The 16900-nt window shown below is 50.9% G+C and overlaps 1 protein-coding gene across 1 annotated transcript in view; it reads left to right on the top strand.

Annotated features, from left to right (window-relative positions):
* Positions 1–13930, top strand: part of SLCO2B1 (solute carrier organic anion transporter family member 2B1) — a 52333-nt gene extending 38403 nt beyond the window's left edge. The window contains exons 9-15 of the mRNA XM_013191275.3: positions 3313–3477; positions 4995–5187; positions 5970–6123; positions 10741–10910; positions 12011–12075; positions 12514–12634; positions 13387–13930. Of these exons, the coding sequence (XP_013046729.1) occupies positions 3313–3477; positions 4995–5187; positions 5970–6123; positions 10741–10910; positions 12011–12075; positions 12514–12634; positions 13387–13561 (1043 nt within the window). The 3' untranslated portion in view covers positions 13562–13930. The remainder of the gene's footprint in view (positions 1–3312; positions 3478–4994; positions 5188–5969; positions 6124–10740; positions 10911–12010; positions 12076–12513; positions 12635–13386) is intronic.
* Positions 13931–16900: the final 2970 nt, after the last annotated feature.

The raw sequence follows: 16900 nt of genomic DNA, 5'->3' as shown, positions 1-16900 counted from the left end.
TTGAAGCTCCTCCTCGAGCAGTGAAAGGATGAGGAATGCCTTTAAGAGTTCATCACTTTCTTAAGGCTTGGCAGAGGCAAGCACTGAGTTACTAAGCTGACCTGGAGGAGAAAGATGTTCAGAAATGCTGTTTAGTCACTTAGTTCAGCTTAAGTGATGCAAAATGGAGCATGATTATGGAGAAGGAAATGCATTTTGTCATTTGCTCTGTTGCTTCAGTGCACATGGAGATAACAGAGCAAAATAAGGCTTCAAGGAATTTTTGCCACTTATATTATTGGGAACAAAGCGAGGATGGGTTAGAGCCCATCCCAGGAGGTGCTTCGTGTTCTCCATTTCTCTGCAAGCCACTGGGCTTTAAATCTTTCTGGGACAAGGTGTGATGAGCAGCGAGAGCACTTTGCAAAGCCCTGGGAACTGCGCTTCAAGGACAGGAAGAGCTTTTACCTCCACAACCAGCAATAACAGGATGGAGCTGTGTACTGGATAAATACTCAGGCAAAGCACTGGGGACCTTTCCAAACAATGAGGTCGATTACCTGAGAAGTGAGCAGGCTCCGCTTGCTGGAGTTATTCAAAACTAGGAAAGTCAAAGCACTGTGGGGAATGGGCTTGGCTCTTGCACAGATGCGCCGGGGTGACATTGAGTTGCACCCTGCTCCTCGTTCTCACAACGTGCTCCTTCTGCAGCCCTGCTCACAGCAATCAGGAAAGTGGGATTTAGCTAGCTAGAAGTCATTTCCATTGCTAATTTTTAGGCTTCTGTTGAAAACACCTGGGAGGATGTTCAGCTTCTGTTGCGCACACTGGGAATTAATCCATTAAAGGTGATCTTCGAAGCAATTAAAACCCGGGGCTTGTGACTTGTTTGTTTCTCTAAGATGCCTAAAGAAGGTTTCAAGGATTTTTTATTTTTTATTTTAAAGTTTTTAGAACTTTTTTTTTCCACTTGCTTTTAGTATCTGGCCAGCTTCCTCTCCAGAGCTATAAGACAGACTGAATTTGTAACAAGAGGGTGATGGCAAAGGACAGCAACCTTGCTGCCCCCCACCGTGCCGTGGGAGACCTGCTGGCTGTCCTAGTACTACAGCTCTGCTCTGGTGACCACAGGGTAAAGACTGGAAAACTCTAGGTAAAAATAAATCTTTTTTTAGATGATTCTTCCACAAAGAAAGCTGAATTAGCTCTTGGAGATCTTTCAGCAAGCAAGTGGAGGTCTCATACTTGCAATACATGTAAGATTTTCCAGTATGCATACTAGGCAGAAATATGCTTCAAAAAACAAAGACTTCGTTGATACTTCAGAGTAAAATCACCTCCCTTTGTTGAGGTCCACATCAGTTCAGCACTGGGATATTGTCACAACCCCTTCCCTCCCTGGCTGACAGCAGAGCCCCCAGCTCTCCAGCATCTTGGTGTTTCAGGGTCCTTGGCTCTTGGACCTTGCACCCTTGGACCCTCCCTAGAGCCCTCGGTTTGTTGCTCCCCAGTGCCTTGAGCTGTTTGCCTAACCCTGAGCACAGAGAGCCGAGCTGGGGACACGATGTCCCCTACAAACATGAGCTTTGCCTTTGCCTGCGGGTCACTCCCTTGCAGCCACCAATGGGTCTCTGCTCTACGTGTGACTTTTTGGGACTAAAAGAGCTAAAACAAACACACAGCTTGGGGCAGTTCCCAGGCGAGCACCAGATGGTTCTCCCTGCCGCAGCCTCTGCTGGAGCAGATAGAAAGATTGTCCCAGTTGTTTGTGAGCTGCGGAGAATTAACACCATTAATTTACGGCAGGCCCTCGCATTAATCCTCCCCGTTAATTCCTTATCTCTGCTCCAGCATATTGGCTTCCAGAGCCCTCATCTGGGAAGCTCATCCGCTGTTTGTCTGGAAGTTGCCTTTATGCTTGCCCTTTGCTTGCGTGCTGCAAAGCCGGACGAAGAGCACGGAGGAGGCACAGAATGAGGGGGAGCAGAGGCACGAGCAGAAAGGGGGCTCAGGCTCTGCACGAAGGAGAAATTTCTCCAGGCTGGAGAGCTGCAGCTGGAGGGTGTCAGCGCTCAGCAGCCCTCATCCCGCGGGGTGGATGCCTTTGAGGAGCAGGCTGAAGAGGTCTTTGCTTAAGCAGTGAGGGTTCAGCCACAGGGGAATCTGCTGGTGTTTGTCTTGCCTGTAATCAAAAAAATGCATCTTTGCGACTGAAACCGAAAGGACATTAAAACTGCAACCACAGCAAACAAATAAATTAACTCCTAATGACCTCCCAGCTCCTTTTCCTACATGTTTTTTTTTTTTTTTTTTTACAAGAAGCCATGCCAGAAAGTTTCAGGGAAAGGAGCTGAGGCCGTGTTTACTTGGGCCGTGTGTGCAGCCACTCGACGCCGCAGCCCTCAGGACTTGCCCATGGGCAGTGGGGGACAGATATCCAGATTTCAGCTTGCTCAGGACAGCCCATCCTTTAGAGGCAGGAGACACAGGCACAGAGGTTCAGCTGAGGCTGAAAAGCTACCCCGGAGCCACTTGGTTTCCTCCTAAAGCATCCCAGGTCCCTGGCAGCTCTCAATAAGAGCCTGGCAGGAGGTATTGCTATGGATTTGTCCTCTGCATTAGCAGATGCTCAGGGTTGCTCGAGCACGTCGCCCAAGCATCGAGGCCAGCTATCAGTTTTCTTGGGTCAAGATGCTTCACTCAGAGCTTGCTGATGCCTCCAGCCCTTGCCCACAAGACACGTCTTGTTAGACGGCTGCTGTTAGCTGAGAGGGAAGCTGCTTTATTTGCAGAAAACTCTTTTTAGGGGGTTGACTGGATTTCCTGGTCCCTGTCCTATGTGTAACAAATGATCCCACTGCGTCTGCTTGTCTGCGTCTCTGCCTTCAGCCGAAGCTGTGCTTTTGCTATGGCTGCTATTGGATTACTAGAAGCAGCCAAAAATGCTCTGATGGGAAGAGTTCTCCCTTAGAAACGGCTCATTTGTTTACTCCAAAATGCCGTGCAGGACAGGATTGATTTTATCAACATTTTCAGCCGGAGAATTTCCACATTTTTTGTTTTGCAGTGCTTGGGCGTTCAGTTTCTGTAGTGTCCTGATGCTTTATCCTGACTTCTTCATATCCACTTTGTCACACAAGCCCTGGCGTGACAAACCCTGAAAGCGCACATTCTGACCTTTTATGAATGAAACCTTTGGAAGAGCTCACTCCTCCTAAATAGTTAATTCTGCACAAAAATTTCAGGGAAATTCAAAGCCTTGCTACGTTCCACAGGGTAATATTTTGCCGTTCACCTCTCCTGGATGCAGCAGATTTCCCCTTTTCCTTGCAGACTTTCCTATGGTCCTGCTGAGGAACCTCCGCCACCCTGTCTTCCTGCTGGTGGTGCTGGCTCAGGTCAACCTCTCAGCCATGGTCGCTGGTTTAGCAACGTTCATGGGGAAGTTCCTGGAGAGACAGTTCTCCCTCACGGCGTCCTTTGCCAACATGATCATCGGTAAGTGTTGCTGTCACGCTCAGGGTCTTGCCAGCATCTGAGCTCATCTTAGAAAATCATCTGGAGATGATTGAAGGAGCACCTCTCCCTCCGGAGCTGCCAGTCTCCTTCCATCACCTCCAGAGAGACACAGCACGAGGCCCCTGCCTGTCTCACTTCTCAGGCACTAGCTACCTTCCTTCCTTTACCTCCCACCTGGCCTTGCTCAAATAAAACCTGTTAAGACCTGGGAAATGTTTATCTATAGTTCACTGTGTTCAAGGAGAGGAGACGAATTCATTGCATTAAAGGAGCAAAGAAACATCGTGTTTGAGTTGTGCATATTTCTGCGGAGGGGATTACTTTACATCGATCATTAGCTAAGGTTCTTTTAACAAGTAGAGAGCAAATAAAATGAAAAACAGCAAAAATACACGCATGCATTCTGGAGACACTTTGCAGCAAGAGACCAGCCCGGCTGGTGTGCTAATCTGCTCTAAGCTCTTCAAAATGTTTACTATCGTTAGACTAATTGCTCATAAAAGTTGGGCTAATTTCTTGCTGTTGGCATTGTTACGAAGGAAAGGGAGAAGTTGTAAGCAGGATACGCTCTCCTGAGACCAGACTGCTTTAACTTGCATTGCAATACCCAGAATGTACGGCCCTGGGCTCGGACCTGCCTGTGCAAGCTTGTCATGGTAACACAAATATGAAGCTTGCGATCCGCTGGAGCATTCCGAGGTCTAGACAACAGACAAAGAAGTATTTTAAATGTATTTTTAAACAAACAGTATGCATCCTCAGAGTACGTATCTTCTAAAGCCTCTAACAAATAAATCCGAAGAATGTAAGCAGATCGGAAGATTAAATGCTGAAGCAGTGGTTCCCTGGCTTGATTTACCCTTTAAAGGGTGTTACTTGTTAAAGATGTGCACTATATTTCTCATATGGATCTATCCAGTAGCTCTCCCAGCTACTGCTTCATCATTCTCTGTTATACAAAAAGCTTTCTGTAGTTGGAAATCCTTTCCTTCTGTGGGTATTTATGGGCTGCAGGCAACCTCCTTGTTGATCTTGTGATGAATTAAACACATTGCACCTCTTTAGTATCCCAATATTAAGTGGGTTTTTCAAAACTCCAAGTCCGTCATGGAAACATTCACAGTCTTGTAATGATGACAACAGAAGCAGGCACATTATTATATCAATGGTTTCATTATGCAGAAATTAAATATCCTCTCTGGGTTTACTTGTTATTTCCTCCTGTCTGAAAAAAATCACATTTGCTGGATTAACTACAGCTTTACACTAGCTCCTCCATCTCCTCCATGCACCAATACAGAGCCTGTTTTCTGCGGGAGCCGACTGTCCTTGCGAAGCTGCTTTCCGACCTTAGCATTATTCCAGCAGTCTCTCTGCAAAACCCTTGGTCCCCTCCAGATCAGTGGTGCTGAAAAATAGAAACCCCAAAATAAATCCTCCGGGGCTGAGAAGGCTTGGAGGACGGACACCAAGGTGTAGGACCTGTCTTTTCCCAGGTGCCGTGAACATCCCTGGGGCGATGGTGGGCATCGTGGTGGGTGGCGCCATCCTGAAGAGGTTCCAGGTGTCCCTGAGGCAGTGCAGCGCCATGTGCGTCCTGGGCATGCTGCTCTGCCTGCTCGTGGCCTTCCCCCTTCTCTTCCTCGGCTGCCCCACGCAGAAGGTCGCTGGTGTCACCTACAGCGAGAGGTACTGACAGCTCCAGCGAGGCTGGGACGGGTCACTGCTGGTGGCAGGGGCACCACTGTTGGCCCCCCCCCAGCTGCATGCTTGGGGGCTGAGATGGGAGTTAGGGGGTTATGTATACCCAGGGCTGGGGTCATTCCCTCTGCAAAACGCTTAACAGCAATAGAACAAGGCTAGGAATTAACGTTTTTGTGAATAAAGCCTGAATCTGCTGTGTCCTTACATGTTCTAGCTTCATTGACTGGTTGTGAAACCCGAGTAAATGCTTTCTTTGGCACGAATAATGCAGGCTACAAATTTCATCTTGGAAAGCCTGGTGTGCTACTCATGAGGCCAGCAACGTGGCCAGAGACCAGCCCTAGGAGCATACCCTCAGAGCCAGAGCTGCTTCCCTGAGCTGCCTGCCTTCTCCAAAGGCTTGATCCGTGTTTCTGTGAGCTGATCCGTGCACATCCCATGGTCGCAGTGGGAGCTGGCTCCAGCCCTCCGCTCTCCACCTCCCACAGCGAGGCATCACTGCCCTACACCCCGCATTTAGGGCTGGGAATGCAGAATGAAGGAAGTGGGCGACTCCGATGACTATTGGTGGTCAGGATGTTTTTCCTGGGCATTGAGCAAAGGCTCTATGGTTTATAATGGAATTTCTATGTGTCATTTTTTATGGGGGAGCATTAAACAATCAATGTTTCTTTACTAATCCCCATGTAAGTGCATATATATATCCCATATAAGATGCATGTTAATGATGCTCAGTACCACACATTAATGTGTTCTTTCTGTTGCAGCTCTGAAATTGGACTCCACACCTTGGAGTGCAGCCACCACTGTAAATGCCCCGACAAAGCCTACAACCCCATCTGCGGCTCTGACACTATCGAGTACATCTCGCCCTGCCACGCTGGCTGCGAGGTCGTGAATATCGACGACAATTCAGTCCTGGTGAGTCATTCCCAGCGAGCCAGTGTCCTGGCTTGGGACGGCTGATGGGCGACGAGCAGTGCAGCACCCAGGTCCGTCAGGTCCTCTGATGTTCGTTAGCATCGCACCGGGTTTGTGTCACCCAGTGGGATGAGCAGGGGAAGGTTGAGAATGTCCCAGGAAAACCCCTTGCAGACAGTGTCTCTTAGCACTTTCCTGTCTAGCACAACCCATGATGATACCAGCAGGCAGAGAGCTTCCAGATACCCGGCCTCTGAGGACATCGAGGTGTCCTTGCCCACCCACTGCTTCACCCCAGCTCGGGTTCTGCACCAGGGACCCCGCTGCAACATCTCCCTTGTTATCCAGGAGTGTGAGTGGACTTCTTGCACAGATGACACAAGGACCTTCTGCTTTCCCTGCACCCTAAGCTGTGACCAACAAGGTCACCTCCTTTAGCTCTGTGTCCTACGGAGACACAGGATGATGTGCACTAAGGGAAGGGCTAATCACTTTGATCGCCCAGTGTGACACCTCTCGTATTCAAGGGACGCTTTCTCCATGGGGTCAGCTGGCCCACCTCCACCAGGCTCCTGCTGTGAATTGGCTCATCTGTGTTCCTTGAGTAGGGACCTATGGAAACCAGGCTCCTAATTCAGGCATCAAGTTCTCTGAAACAGGTTGAGGTCCGAGTGTTTCCATTTTTGCAAGGTGTGAAGGCAAAATATCAACGCAGGTGGCACAATTTCATGTAGCTCTGCTTTCCTGCAGCAGGTATCACCCAGACTCACCCAATACTGTTTTCTTTGGCTTGACACAAAATGCTGCTCAAAGATTAGAGTGAATGAGCTTTCAAATAATCTGTCTAGCTCTGTTTCTTCTTCTCATGCTGTCAGCAACTGTGCAGCACACCCATGTTAACCGTGCTTGGACTGACCCAGGCCATTTTGGCTTTGGAGTTTATGCAGCAAAATGCAAAACTGCTCTCAGCTCAGACTGCCCCCCTCAAGTGCACGGGTGAAATATTAGCCCAAAACACACAGCTGAAGCCTACAGTGGGAAAAATAGCCTGGGTGTTTCCATCATATAACTTCTTTTAGTGGTGCTGCATGCCACACCGTACATCAGGCACCTGTAGATCGTGTATAGGGATGAAGAGAGAGGAGGTAAATCTTACTTTTGGGGACTCAGGTAGCAATTCTGTACGCTCTGGGCAGGCCAAATCCAGAGGGACCATTGCTCCAGCTCACATAACTTTGACATTTAGTATGGTTTCTCTCCCAGTTTCAGGCCAGGAAAACTTGTCTTTTATTTATCCTTTTCATATCACAGCTAAATATGGTGTTGGGGACCAGCAACGCTGAATTAGCAATGGCATTGAAACAGAAATGAAGTGGTGAGTTCAAGCATGGTGATAGACAAGTGGTTAGGTTTAGACCTTCAGTGAACACTCCGGGAGGGCCTCCTGAGGGCAACATTATTCCACCTTTCTGCTTGCAGATTGCAGGTTAAGATGCTGTGACCCCCTTGCAGCAGGCATCCTATCCACCAGTACCAGCGGTCGAGTCAGGTGCACGAGGTTCAGCAGAGAAGTGTGCTCTGCTCTTGGCTCCCCTCGGGCTGCAGCCCTGGCCAGGTTGTTCCTCTGCCCTGTGCCCCCCTCTCCTGCCTGCTGCCATAACCCCCCCAGGGCTGGGCTTCCACTGAGCCCGTTGCCTGTAGGGTCTCCAGGCAATACGGCTCAGCCAATACATAATAAAGAAATCTTTGCCAGTTCAAAAACCTAGCTGAAAAACGTTAGCAATGCATATATGGTAAATGGTTTTCCGCCGTGTTCTTGGCACAGGATATATTAGCAGCGTGGGACCGGCTGGGCACTTTTTAGCTGCATTTTGTTAATTAACAACACTTCATTTTAATAACATTTACATTTTCTGCCAGAGCTTAGTCCCAAGTGTGCTTTTATGCACGCCTGTGCCTGCCTTTTGTACAGCAGATCCTTTTCAACTGCTTCTTCCTTGGGAAAGATGCCTTCAGCCCTTTGACATCCCCTGCTCCTGAACATCGCCCAGTCCTGTAGTCATTTTAGGTATTATCGCATATAGCCACGTGCTACAACAATATAAGGGCTCCCTTTACGGTGCCATGCAAACGCTTTTTTGGAAAGCCAGCGATATTCCTTCCTTCAGCACTTAGATCATTTGCCAGACCTTCTTTCCAAGTATTGATGAGCCTTGACCCAATTGTGAGAGCTTCCTCCGCAGAGCGACTGCACCCCGGCGTGGGTTACACACGCCAAGCCCTGAGCCAGCACGGAGAATCCGGACCGTGCTACATTTCCCTGGGGTGCAGTGACGTGGCTGCAGATGCTGGGCTCTGCTCCTTTACCGTGCTGGACTTGGAGCCGAGCTCAGGCATCTGCAGAGCCAACCTCAGTCCTGAGCACCTGTAGACTCCCGCAGGGCGCATCCTGCCCCGCCATCCAGGTCGTTCATGAATGATACCCAGGACTGAGGGTATCTCTGTGCCATGGGGTTTGTCTCTCATACAGCCCTTCTGAACCCCACTCTGCTCCCATCACGCGTGGCCATGGGTGGCAGCAGGGACATCCCTCCGCTGCCGGCTGGTCAGTGGACGTCCCAAAATGTGAATGGCCGCAGGGCCTGAGCAGGGGATAAAGAAAAGCGAAGAGAGAAGCACGCACAGTTGGATGGGAGCCGCTCTGTCTCTTAAGAAAACAATTTCCCGATGTTTTTTTGGGCATACTGCTCTGACAAACCCGGGGCTGGCCGCCTGCCACCCAGCAGCCCCTTCCTGCCCAGATTCACAGCCCTGCTGCGGGGATGTTCTTGGTTTTCCTCCTCATCCCACTTCTCCGGTGGTTGTCCCAGCAGACAAAGCAGCCTCGTGGCACCACGTCCCAGACGATGACTCTCACGGGGACGGGCCACCCGTGGCTTTGTGGCTTCTCCCCACTGCTTGGAGGGTTTTGCAGCTGGGCTCACGCTCCCTGCTCTGAAATCCTTTGAGGGTTCAGATGAGAGAGGCAAAGCATGGTTTTGGGGCTCCACTCCAGGCATCTACAGCCCTTTTTCTCCCTTTATATTTATGCAAGTGCCCTAAATGTTGTGACTTATTCTCTGGAAAAGGTGGTGATCACACAGATCAAGAGAGCTTTAATTTATCTAATTGCATTTTTTTTAAACGGCTTTGGCCCAAACTCATCTGTCCTATCACGGGCACTTATCTATGGAGGGGATGGATCGTCCTCTTGAGACCCACATCTCCCTCGATGACTGCAGAAGGAGCCTGGTTTGGTTTAGCTCGCTTCCGATGTCTGGAGGAGATAAATCCCAGTCTTAATTCGAAATATTAAATCCTCTTTACTGGAGGTGGGAGGAGGAGCTGTGTCCCCTTTCATCCCAAATCTTCCCCCTGCTCTCAGCAGGGAGCAGATCCTTGCGGATCCCTTGTACAGGAATTGGTCATGCTACATGGCAGCGACGGGGAGTGGGGAAGTCTGTCCCCCTCAGGGAACTCCAAGATCATGCCCTCTTTATTTAAAGGTCTCTTCCAAATAATGAGATTTTTCTGGGAAAATAAACAAGTAAATAAATAGAAAAGAACGAGAATTGTAACTAAAAGCTGGAGAAATAGAAGAAAATCTTATGCCTTGCCCGGGGCATCCTCCCTTTGCAAACGGAGTGCTGCTTATTTATGACCCTCTCTCAAAGGTGAGGTTTTGCATTTTCTCCCAGGAGGTGTTTCCTGGTTTAACACTGTGCTGAGCCTGGGTGTAAAGCTCCCGGGTGCTGCAGGGGGGCTGCTCCTCTGCCCGCTTCGGCTGCCAGCCCTGCCCAGCACCGCCCTGGGTGCAGGCTCTCGCAGCCAGACCCCCCTGCAGGACACAAACTGGGGATGCAGGATGGTGCCCGGCTGCTCCCCTGGAGCTTTCTGCCCAAAAAAATATAACACAAGCCAGTGAGCTCACGTCAGGTTCGAGTGTTTTATCAGCTGCTGGTGAGACTGTTCCGTGCCAAGAATCCAGATTTACTCACCATGCCGAAGCATTCAGCTGACAAATGACGGCATTAAATAAACCTGTGCCTAAGCATCCTCAGTGCACAGCAGCCGTGGATCAAAGGACTGGGAGCAGGAGCCCAGAAGGATCACTGCAGGGGTAGGGAGGCATTGCTGGGGCTCATGTGGACAAGACAAGGATGCGTCTGGGCTGGGAGCACGTCCAGGTGCCTCTGGAAGCACAGGCATGGACCAAAGCCCCACTGTGGGCCCAGCTCCGCTTCCCCATCAGCCAAATGAGCTCACGCCTGCGACGTCCTAGTGATGCCCATGGGGCCTGGTGGGACCGGGACCTCCTTCCAGAGGAGGCAGCGTGTTGGGAGCTGGATGTGGGGATGGAAAAACACGTTTCCTCATCCGCTCGGTCTGCTGTCCTCTGTCAGATTCATTATTTCTTTTTCTTTCCCTGCTCCCAGTAGTGTTGAGTGCTAATTACCGCTAATTATTTACAGACAAAACCCAAACACCCGCCCTCCCTCTGACAGCTGGCAGCTATCCCTGGCATCCCCACTGCCTTGATCAAATGAGCAGCCTCCGGCTTTCCTCTCTTTTTTGCAGAACTACACCCAATGCAGCTGCATCTCCAGAAACGGGCCGGGGGGCTTCGCCAAGCCCGGGACCTGCGGCACCGGCTGCTCCCACCTGCTCCTGCCCTTCGTGGTGCTCTCCTGCGTGGCGGGGATCCTCGCCAGCACGTCCCACACGCCGTCCTTCATGCTCATCCTCAGGTGGGGACGCCAGGGTGGCCTGGGGCTGGGTGAAACCTCTGGGTGCTCCTCTGGGGACAGGGAGAAATTGGGGAAACCGAGGAGCGGGGAGGAAGGGTCTCTCTGGGGGACTGGATGGTCAAATCACCCCCATGCTGCGCCTCGTGCCCTGCTTCCCCCAGAGCACGGGGTGAGCAGTTCCTCCTGTTTTTATGGGGTTTTAGCACGTGTTGGTGGGGCTAAGGGAGAGCAGGGCTTCCCTGCTCCTCTCATTTGGCCATGCACGTGGCAGTCCATCTCTTCCCCCTTTGGTCCCACAGCCTTCCTGCTCCTTCTCCCCACCCATGGCTGATACCTCAGTAATGAGCTACGCCATTAATTAATCACTTTTTAATGCTGCTCTGTGTTAAGCTAGGAGGTTTAATTGCATATCATATATAAATGATACCTTCAAGCCCATTTCCATGGTTAATGCACTCAGAACAGTTGCTTTTTAGGGAGGAGCTGTGGTTAAAGCCTATTTTTACCTCGACCCCCAGGCAATATTAAATCACTATTTATGCCATGAGTGACCTCCGCATATGCCAGAGAGAGAGGAAAAGGTGTGCTGCCACCCGGGGTCCTCTCGGTGTGACCCCAGCAGGAACCACAGCCCAAAATGGGCTGAAAAAAACTGGGGTGCCACCAAAATATACCCTGGGACAACACATCACAAAGAAAGTCACATCCTCAATGGGAAAATCACTTGTTCAGTTACAGAAAGCCCTCCTTGTTCTGCTTGTTCTGCAGAGACAGTGGCTATAATGTTTGGGTTTTACTCATACAGACTCTTTAAATTAAAAGCAAAAATACTTGGCAGAGCTCTTCCCTGTTTCCTGCGGGGCTGGGTAGGTTTTCCAGGCCAAGAAAAGACTGTGGTGAGCTTCCAGCCCTAATGAATGAACCAACGTCCTTTCTGCTGACCTCAGTGGGAACTGCCCCGGGTTCCTGGTGGTTGAGCTGGAGGGTGACTTTCTGGGTGGGGGTGCCGTGCTTGGTGCGATGCCAGGGAGAGAATTATCCATGCATAAGTGCAGGAGGGCAAGCTTTCAATTTTATTTATTTTAATATTTTTTTTTCAGGAGCATCCAGCCTGAAGACAAATCGTTTGCAGTTGGGATACAGTTCATGCTGCTGAGAATTTTAGGTAAATTTAAATCCGTTGAAATGCCACCCTGGAAAATCATGGCAGCTCTTTGGAATTGATGTGGATTTCATCCCTGAGCCGCCCCAGGGCTGCAGAAATGCTCTCAGTTCAGAGTTTCACACTGTTCTAAGCCTCGCAAGCTGTGCGTGGTGGGGAGGAGAAGAGGAATCTCCATCGGGATGCATCTATGTGGCTAAGTGAAAGAGGGCAGGGAATGAGTTTGGGTCCAGGAGGACAGCCTCTGGCCGTGTGTCAATACTCTGATATTTGCCCCTGCGTATCAGGGTGGCTGCAAATCACGTCCCCTGATCCCAGTGGTTATTTTTCATGTGGTGGGATTGATTTTCACCCAGAGGCCCCCAGAACTGCAGCCAGATGGGGCTGGGTCTGTCCCAAACAGACAGTCCCGTACCATAACAAAGCCCCCTCTGCTTGCAGCGTGGATGCCGGGACCCGTTCTGTACGGCAGCGCCATCGACACCACCTGCATCCTCTGGGAGAAGAAGTGCGACAGGAACGCAGCCTGCAGATACTACGACAACAACCTCTTCAGGCACAGGTAGGGCTGGTGGTGGGGACAAGGGATGGGGGGAACGCGGCCTTTTATGCCATGGGAGTGACCTTAATAAGATGCTCTTATGATCAGCTCTGAAGGGGTCAAGCGGTTGGACTTCATGGTCTTTGTAGGTCATTTGCAGTTGTTCTTTGGTGATCCGACAGGGGCCTCACATCCCTCTGTCCTCTGCTAATTCCTTGGGCTTGGAGGGAAGTCATTAGCATGAGCCAAAACCACGCCAAGGACCATGCCTGTCCCAACCCCTTCGCCACCACTCAGCACTGCCTGCAAGCTGGTGCGGGGCCCCTGTAGGATACTTTGCACCCTAGGGTCCATCTTCCAACAGGGAGACACACAGAAGACCCCAAAACTGACCTGTGTGCCCTGGAGGGGCTGGAAGGGAGCTGTAGGTGTTTATCCATTCCCACTGCAATTTCATTCCTGTTAAACGAGTCCCTGCCTGGTAGCTGCAGCAAGTCCCACTCACCCTCATCCCCAAGGCATATTTTTATCTGCCTCCTTTTTACCAGGAGATGTGATCTGTTAACCCAACACCAAAGCGGCTTGATGGCTATTCCTCTTCTTTCTGCCATCCTTCTTAGGAGCCCAGCTTGCAGCTGAGTGGGGCCAGCTCTGCCCAAGCAGCCCGTCACCATGCTCAGTGTCTTCTGGCTGCCTGGGGATGTTGGGTTTTGGCGCTTGGTGCACACAGCAAAGCCCTTCCTGCCCTGATTGATTGTGTTTCCACACCACAGGTATCTCGGTCTCCAGTTTTTCTTTGAGGTGGGCGCTTTCCTGTGCTTCGTGACTGTGTATATGATCCTCAGGAGGCAGGAGATGGAAGCCAGGAATGTACCAGAGACAAAGACAGACCCGGAGAAGAAGAAACTGGCAGAAAGCACCACAAAGAGCCCAGAATCCAAAGTCTGATGCCAAAAATGTGAATTGTGATCAGTGCCCAGGGAGGCGAAGCCGTGTGAATCACCCCGCACTCGAACTGTGAAGGGCGGATGCTTGGAGCGACGGACGATGGGGCTGCTTCCCACCTTCCTCTGTAGCGCCTCGGGAGCCCGTCCACGCGCTGTCCTGCACCCGTCTCCACGCGAGTGGTGCAGGTGGCACCTTCACGTGGGGTAGTCCACGCACATCAGCCTTTGGACACTGCAGTCTTCTGGATTTGTGTCCTCCAAAGTGTTTGTTCCTGCTGACAGTCTCAATGACGCCAGCACTGACCAAAAGCCTGAGACCTAAGAGTTGTTGGCTTTTTTTTTTTTAAATAAACGGTTTTTACAAAAAGTGTTTTGTAGTGAACCCTTGAATGATGGTCTGTCCTTGCTCCCCTGAATGCTAATTATTCTTGTTCCTTCTGCTCTTGTAAGATGTTCTCTATCCGTGAAGGCTTCACCCAGCTCCAGATGATGCTGATGGGGGTTTTGCCTAGGCTACGTACCAATGCAAGGACCAGCTGCCGTGCCTCACCAGGGAGATGCTTTGCTGGCAGGAGTGGATGGGTGATAAGGGGCAGGGATGAGGGTGCTGAGGAGAGGTGGGCACTAGCAGGAACCTCAGATCCAGCCCAGGAGAGACAATCAACAGCTGCAGTCTTGTAGCACCTTGGCAGCGTAGCCACATTTTGCAGTAATAATAATAATAACTCTTATTTTTGCATTATCTATGCTTGCCACAGTACCTTATTGAAGTACATAAGCGTTAAGGTTCCTTCCCATCTTCTGGTTTGGGAAAGGCAGAACTTTTCCCAGGGGTGCAGGACCAGAAGGGGAGCCCAGGCCCTTTTGCAGACTGGGCAGAGCTTGTGGTTAATGCGTTTGCCCACAGAGCAGGCAGCCTGCCTGTGCTCCTTGAAGGGGTTACTGTCAGAGGCAGCCGTAATTACGGGGCAAGGGTCGAGCCTGGTATTATTTTGGTGCAGCTTCCCCTATTTTCTGCATTCTTTCTGTCTCAGGGCTCCTTTCCACCCGAGCGCAGATTGTGTTGGTGGCCTGATCCCATCAGCGTGCCATCACAGGCCATTGGTACCTTGTAATTTTTGGCTCCAGAGTGGAATTCAGTAGCAAAACCAAAACTTCTGAGTTCAGCCCAAATATGCAGAGGGAAAAAGAAATACGCTGTGGAGAAAATCCATTAACTCCTCACAGCCTGGCAGCTGGTCCTACACTAAGGTTTGGGGTGTGCTGTGGGCAGGGGGCCTGACCATGGCAGGAGGGGACTGGGTGGGCTTTAAGGTCCCTTCCAACCCAAACCCTTCTGTGATTCTATCAGAGATTCTCGCTCTTTCCCTTCCCGTGGCTCCGCTCCAGGCTCTCAGCTTAGCCCCTGCTTTCCTGCCTGGCTTTGGGCTCTGGTGAGGTTTTATTCACCTTTCCCACCGCCCACGTGAACCGCTCCATGACCCTGTGACTCTGACCACAAGCATCAAAAAGCAAAATTTGGGGGGGGGGGGGGTCTGCACTATTCTCAGTTTTCAGGTCATGACTAGGTAAAACAAGCTTCCAAGCCAAAGTTGTCAGCAGGTGTGGAATAGGAATGAGTTTTTTTGGACAGGAGGAGGGAAGAGGCAGACCACGATGTTCGGAGTGGTTTCTCCGGCTCCTGGCAGCCCGCGAGTTTGTGGCACCCTCCCTGCACCCAGCGGAGGAGAAGGGTCTTTCCTGGCTAAGTGCAAGTCCTCGGCTTGCAGGCTGTTTCCTGCCTTGTTCAGCCCAACCTCAGGGTGCTCCAGGGTACTTTCCAAACCAGAGCAAGCTAACAACAACACCGTTCGTTTCATAGAGCGTGAAAAGCTGAGGGCTGCATCGTGCTGAGCCAGGAGTACCCCTGGGTTGGGGGGGAGAGCAATTTGGGCAGGGGCTGGAGCCCAAAAGGCTGCACTTCTCACCCACCTGTGGACCATGCTCGGGAGCACCAGAGGCCACCGCACAGGTCCAGGAGTCCTGGTCCACCAGCATGGTCCTTCTGCAACATCTCTGCCGTCCCTTTTGCTCGTTTCTTCGGCTGCATCCCACGCTGCAAGGATCAGTCCATCCCTCGGCCCCAGCAGTGGCCAGGCTTCCTGGGCTCCTGGGGCAGGCAGAAGGCACTCACACGATGGCCAGGCCGTCATATCGATATTTTCACATCCTACAAAGATTTTTCTCAAGCCATGCACAGTCCAGTAGAGAGCAAATTCTGACTTTCTTCATAACCCCCTCCATCGGAGGAGAGCTCTCTGTGGGTGAGCAGCCAAGGCACTTGCAAACAGCAGCTCTTAGCTTTGTGATCAGCTGTAGGCCTAATATTAGTTGTTTTTTATTTTTTTTTTTTTTTTTTTCTGCTGCGATTTCCATTAATTTGGGCTGGAGGTTCTATAAAGAGAAATAAAAACACTTCTCCCCTTCTTTTCTTCTGAGCTCTTTAAGAAATGTCTTGGAAGTGGCTGAGTTGCAAGGGAAGATAAAGGGAAGGCTGCTTGGAAAGGTGTGCTCCTGCTGCTAGCGGGGAGGGAGATAGAAGCCAGGAAACCCGGCAAGGTGCTCAAGGTGAGGAGGAGGAGGAAGAGAAGGAGAAGGAGGAGGAACATCAAATGCAGGGCAAGCAGCAGGTGGAGGCTTGCAGCAAAGTGAGGTGCAGCATCTGGGGCTTGTGCTGCTGTGCTCTGCCAGCTCCTCCCCAGAGTTTTCCCCCTGGAGCTGGCTTAAAACAGATTTCACAAGCCACCTAAGGATCTACCTTAGGCAGCAGCCAAAAAATGCATAGGGGAGGATAAGACAAGTCAATCCAGCTGTGCCATAGCTCCACTGACTTCAGGTCTTGCTCCTTTGTGCTCCACGGAGGCTGGAGGTGATCAGTTATAGCAAGGCGGGTATAGCAAAGCCATCCAGACCAGGAGCTAGACTCACTGGGTGTTTTGTAGCACTACGGGCTGCAGACCTGAAGGTAAAACGATGCCTCCTGGGCCAGCGAGAATTGCACAGGGGCAAGAGGATGATTTAAAGCAGGAGGGAAGACAATTTCCCCAACTAGGAAGAAAGCTTTGCCAAGTAGGAGGAAGCTGTCAGGGGACACAGGCTCCAGCAAAGGCAGCAAAGCAGTGAGCAGACACAGGTAGCTCTGCAGGAGAACATCGCCAGGGCTGGGACCTGCTTTTCTGTCGAGTCACCACCACTAAATCACCCTGTTTATGTCAATCCCTTGCATATTCGTCTGTGGTCTACAGACAACATCTTTTCATCGTATGGTGACGTTCTTTTTACATATGTTTTTAATGCAGTG

Source organism: Anser cygnoides, chromosome 1, assembly GCF_040182565.1.
Source record: "Anser cygnoides isolate HZ-2024a breed goose chromosome 1, Taihu_goose_T2T_genome, whole genome shotgun sequence".
In the NCBI taxonomy this organism is placed as follows: Eukaryota; Metazoa; Chordata; class Aves; order Anseriformes; family Anatidae; genus Anser; species Anser cygnoides.
This window is presented reverse-complemented; position numbering and strand designations above follow the sequence as displayed.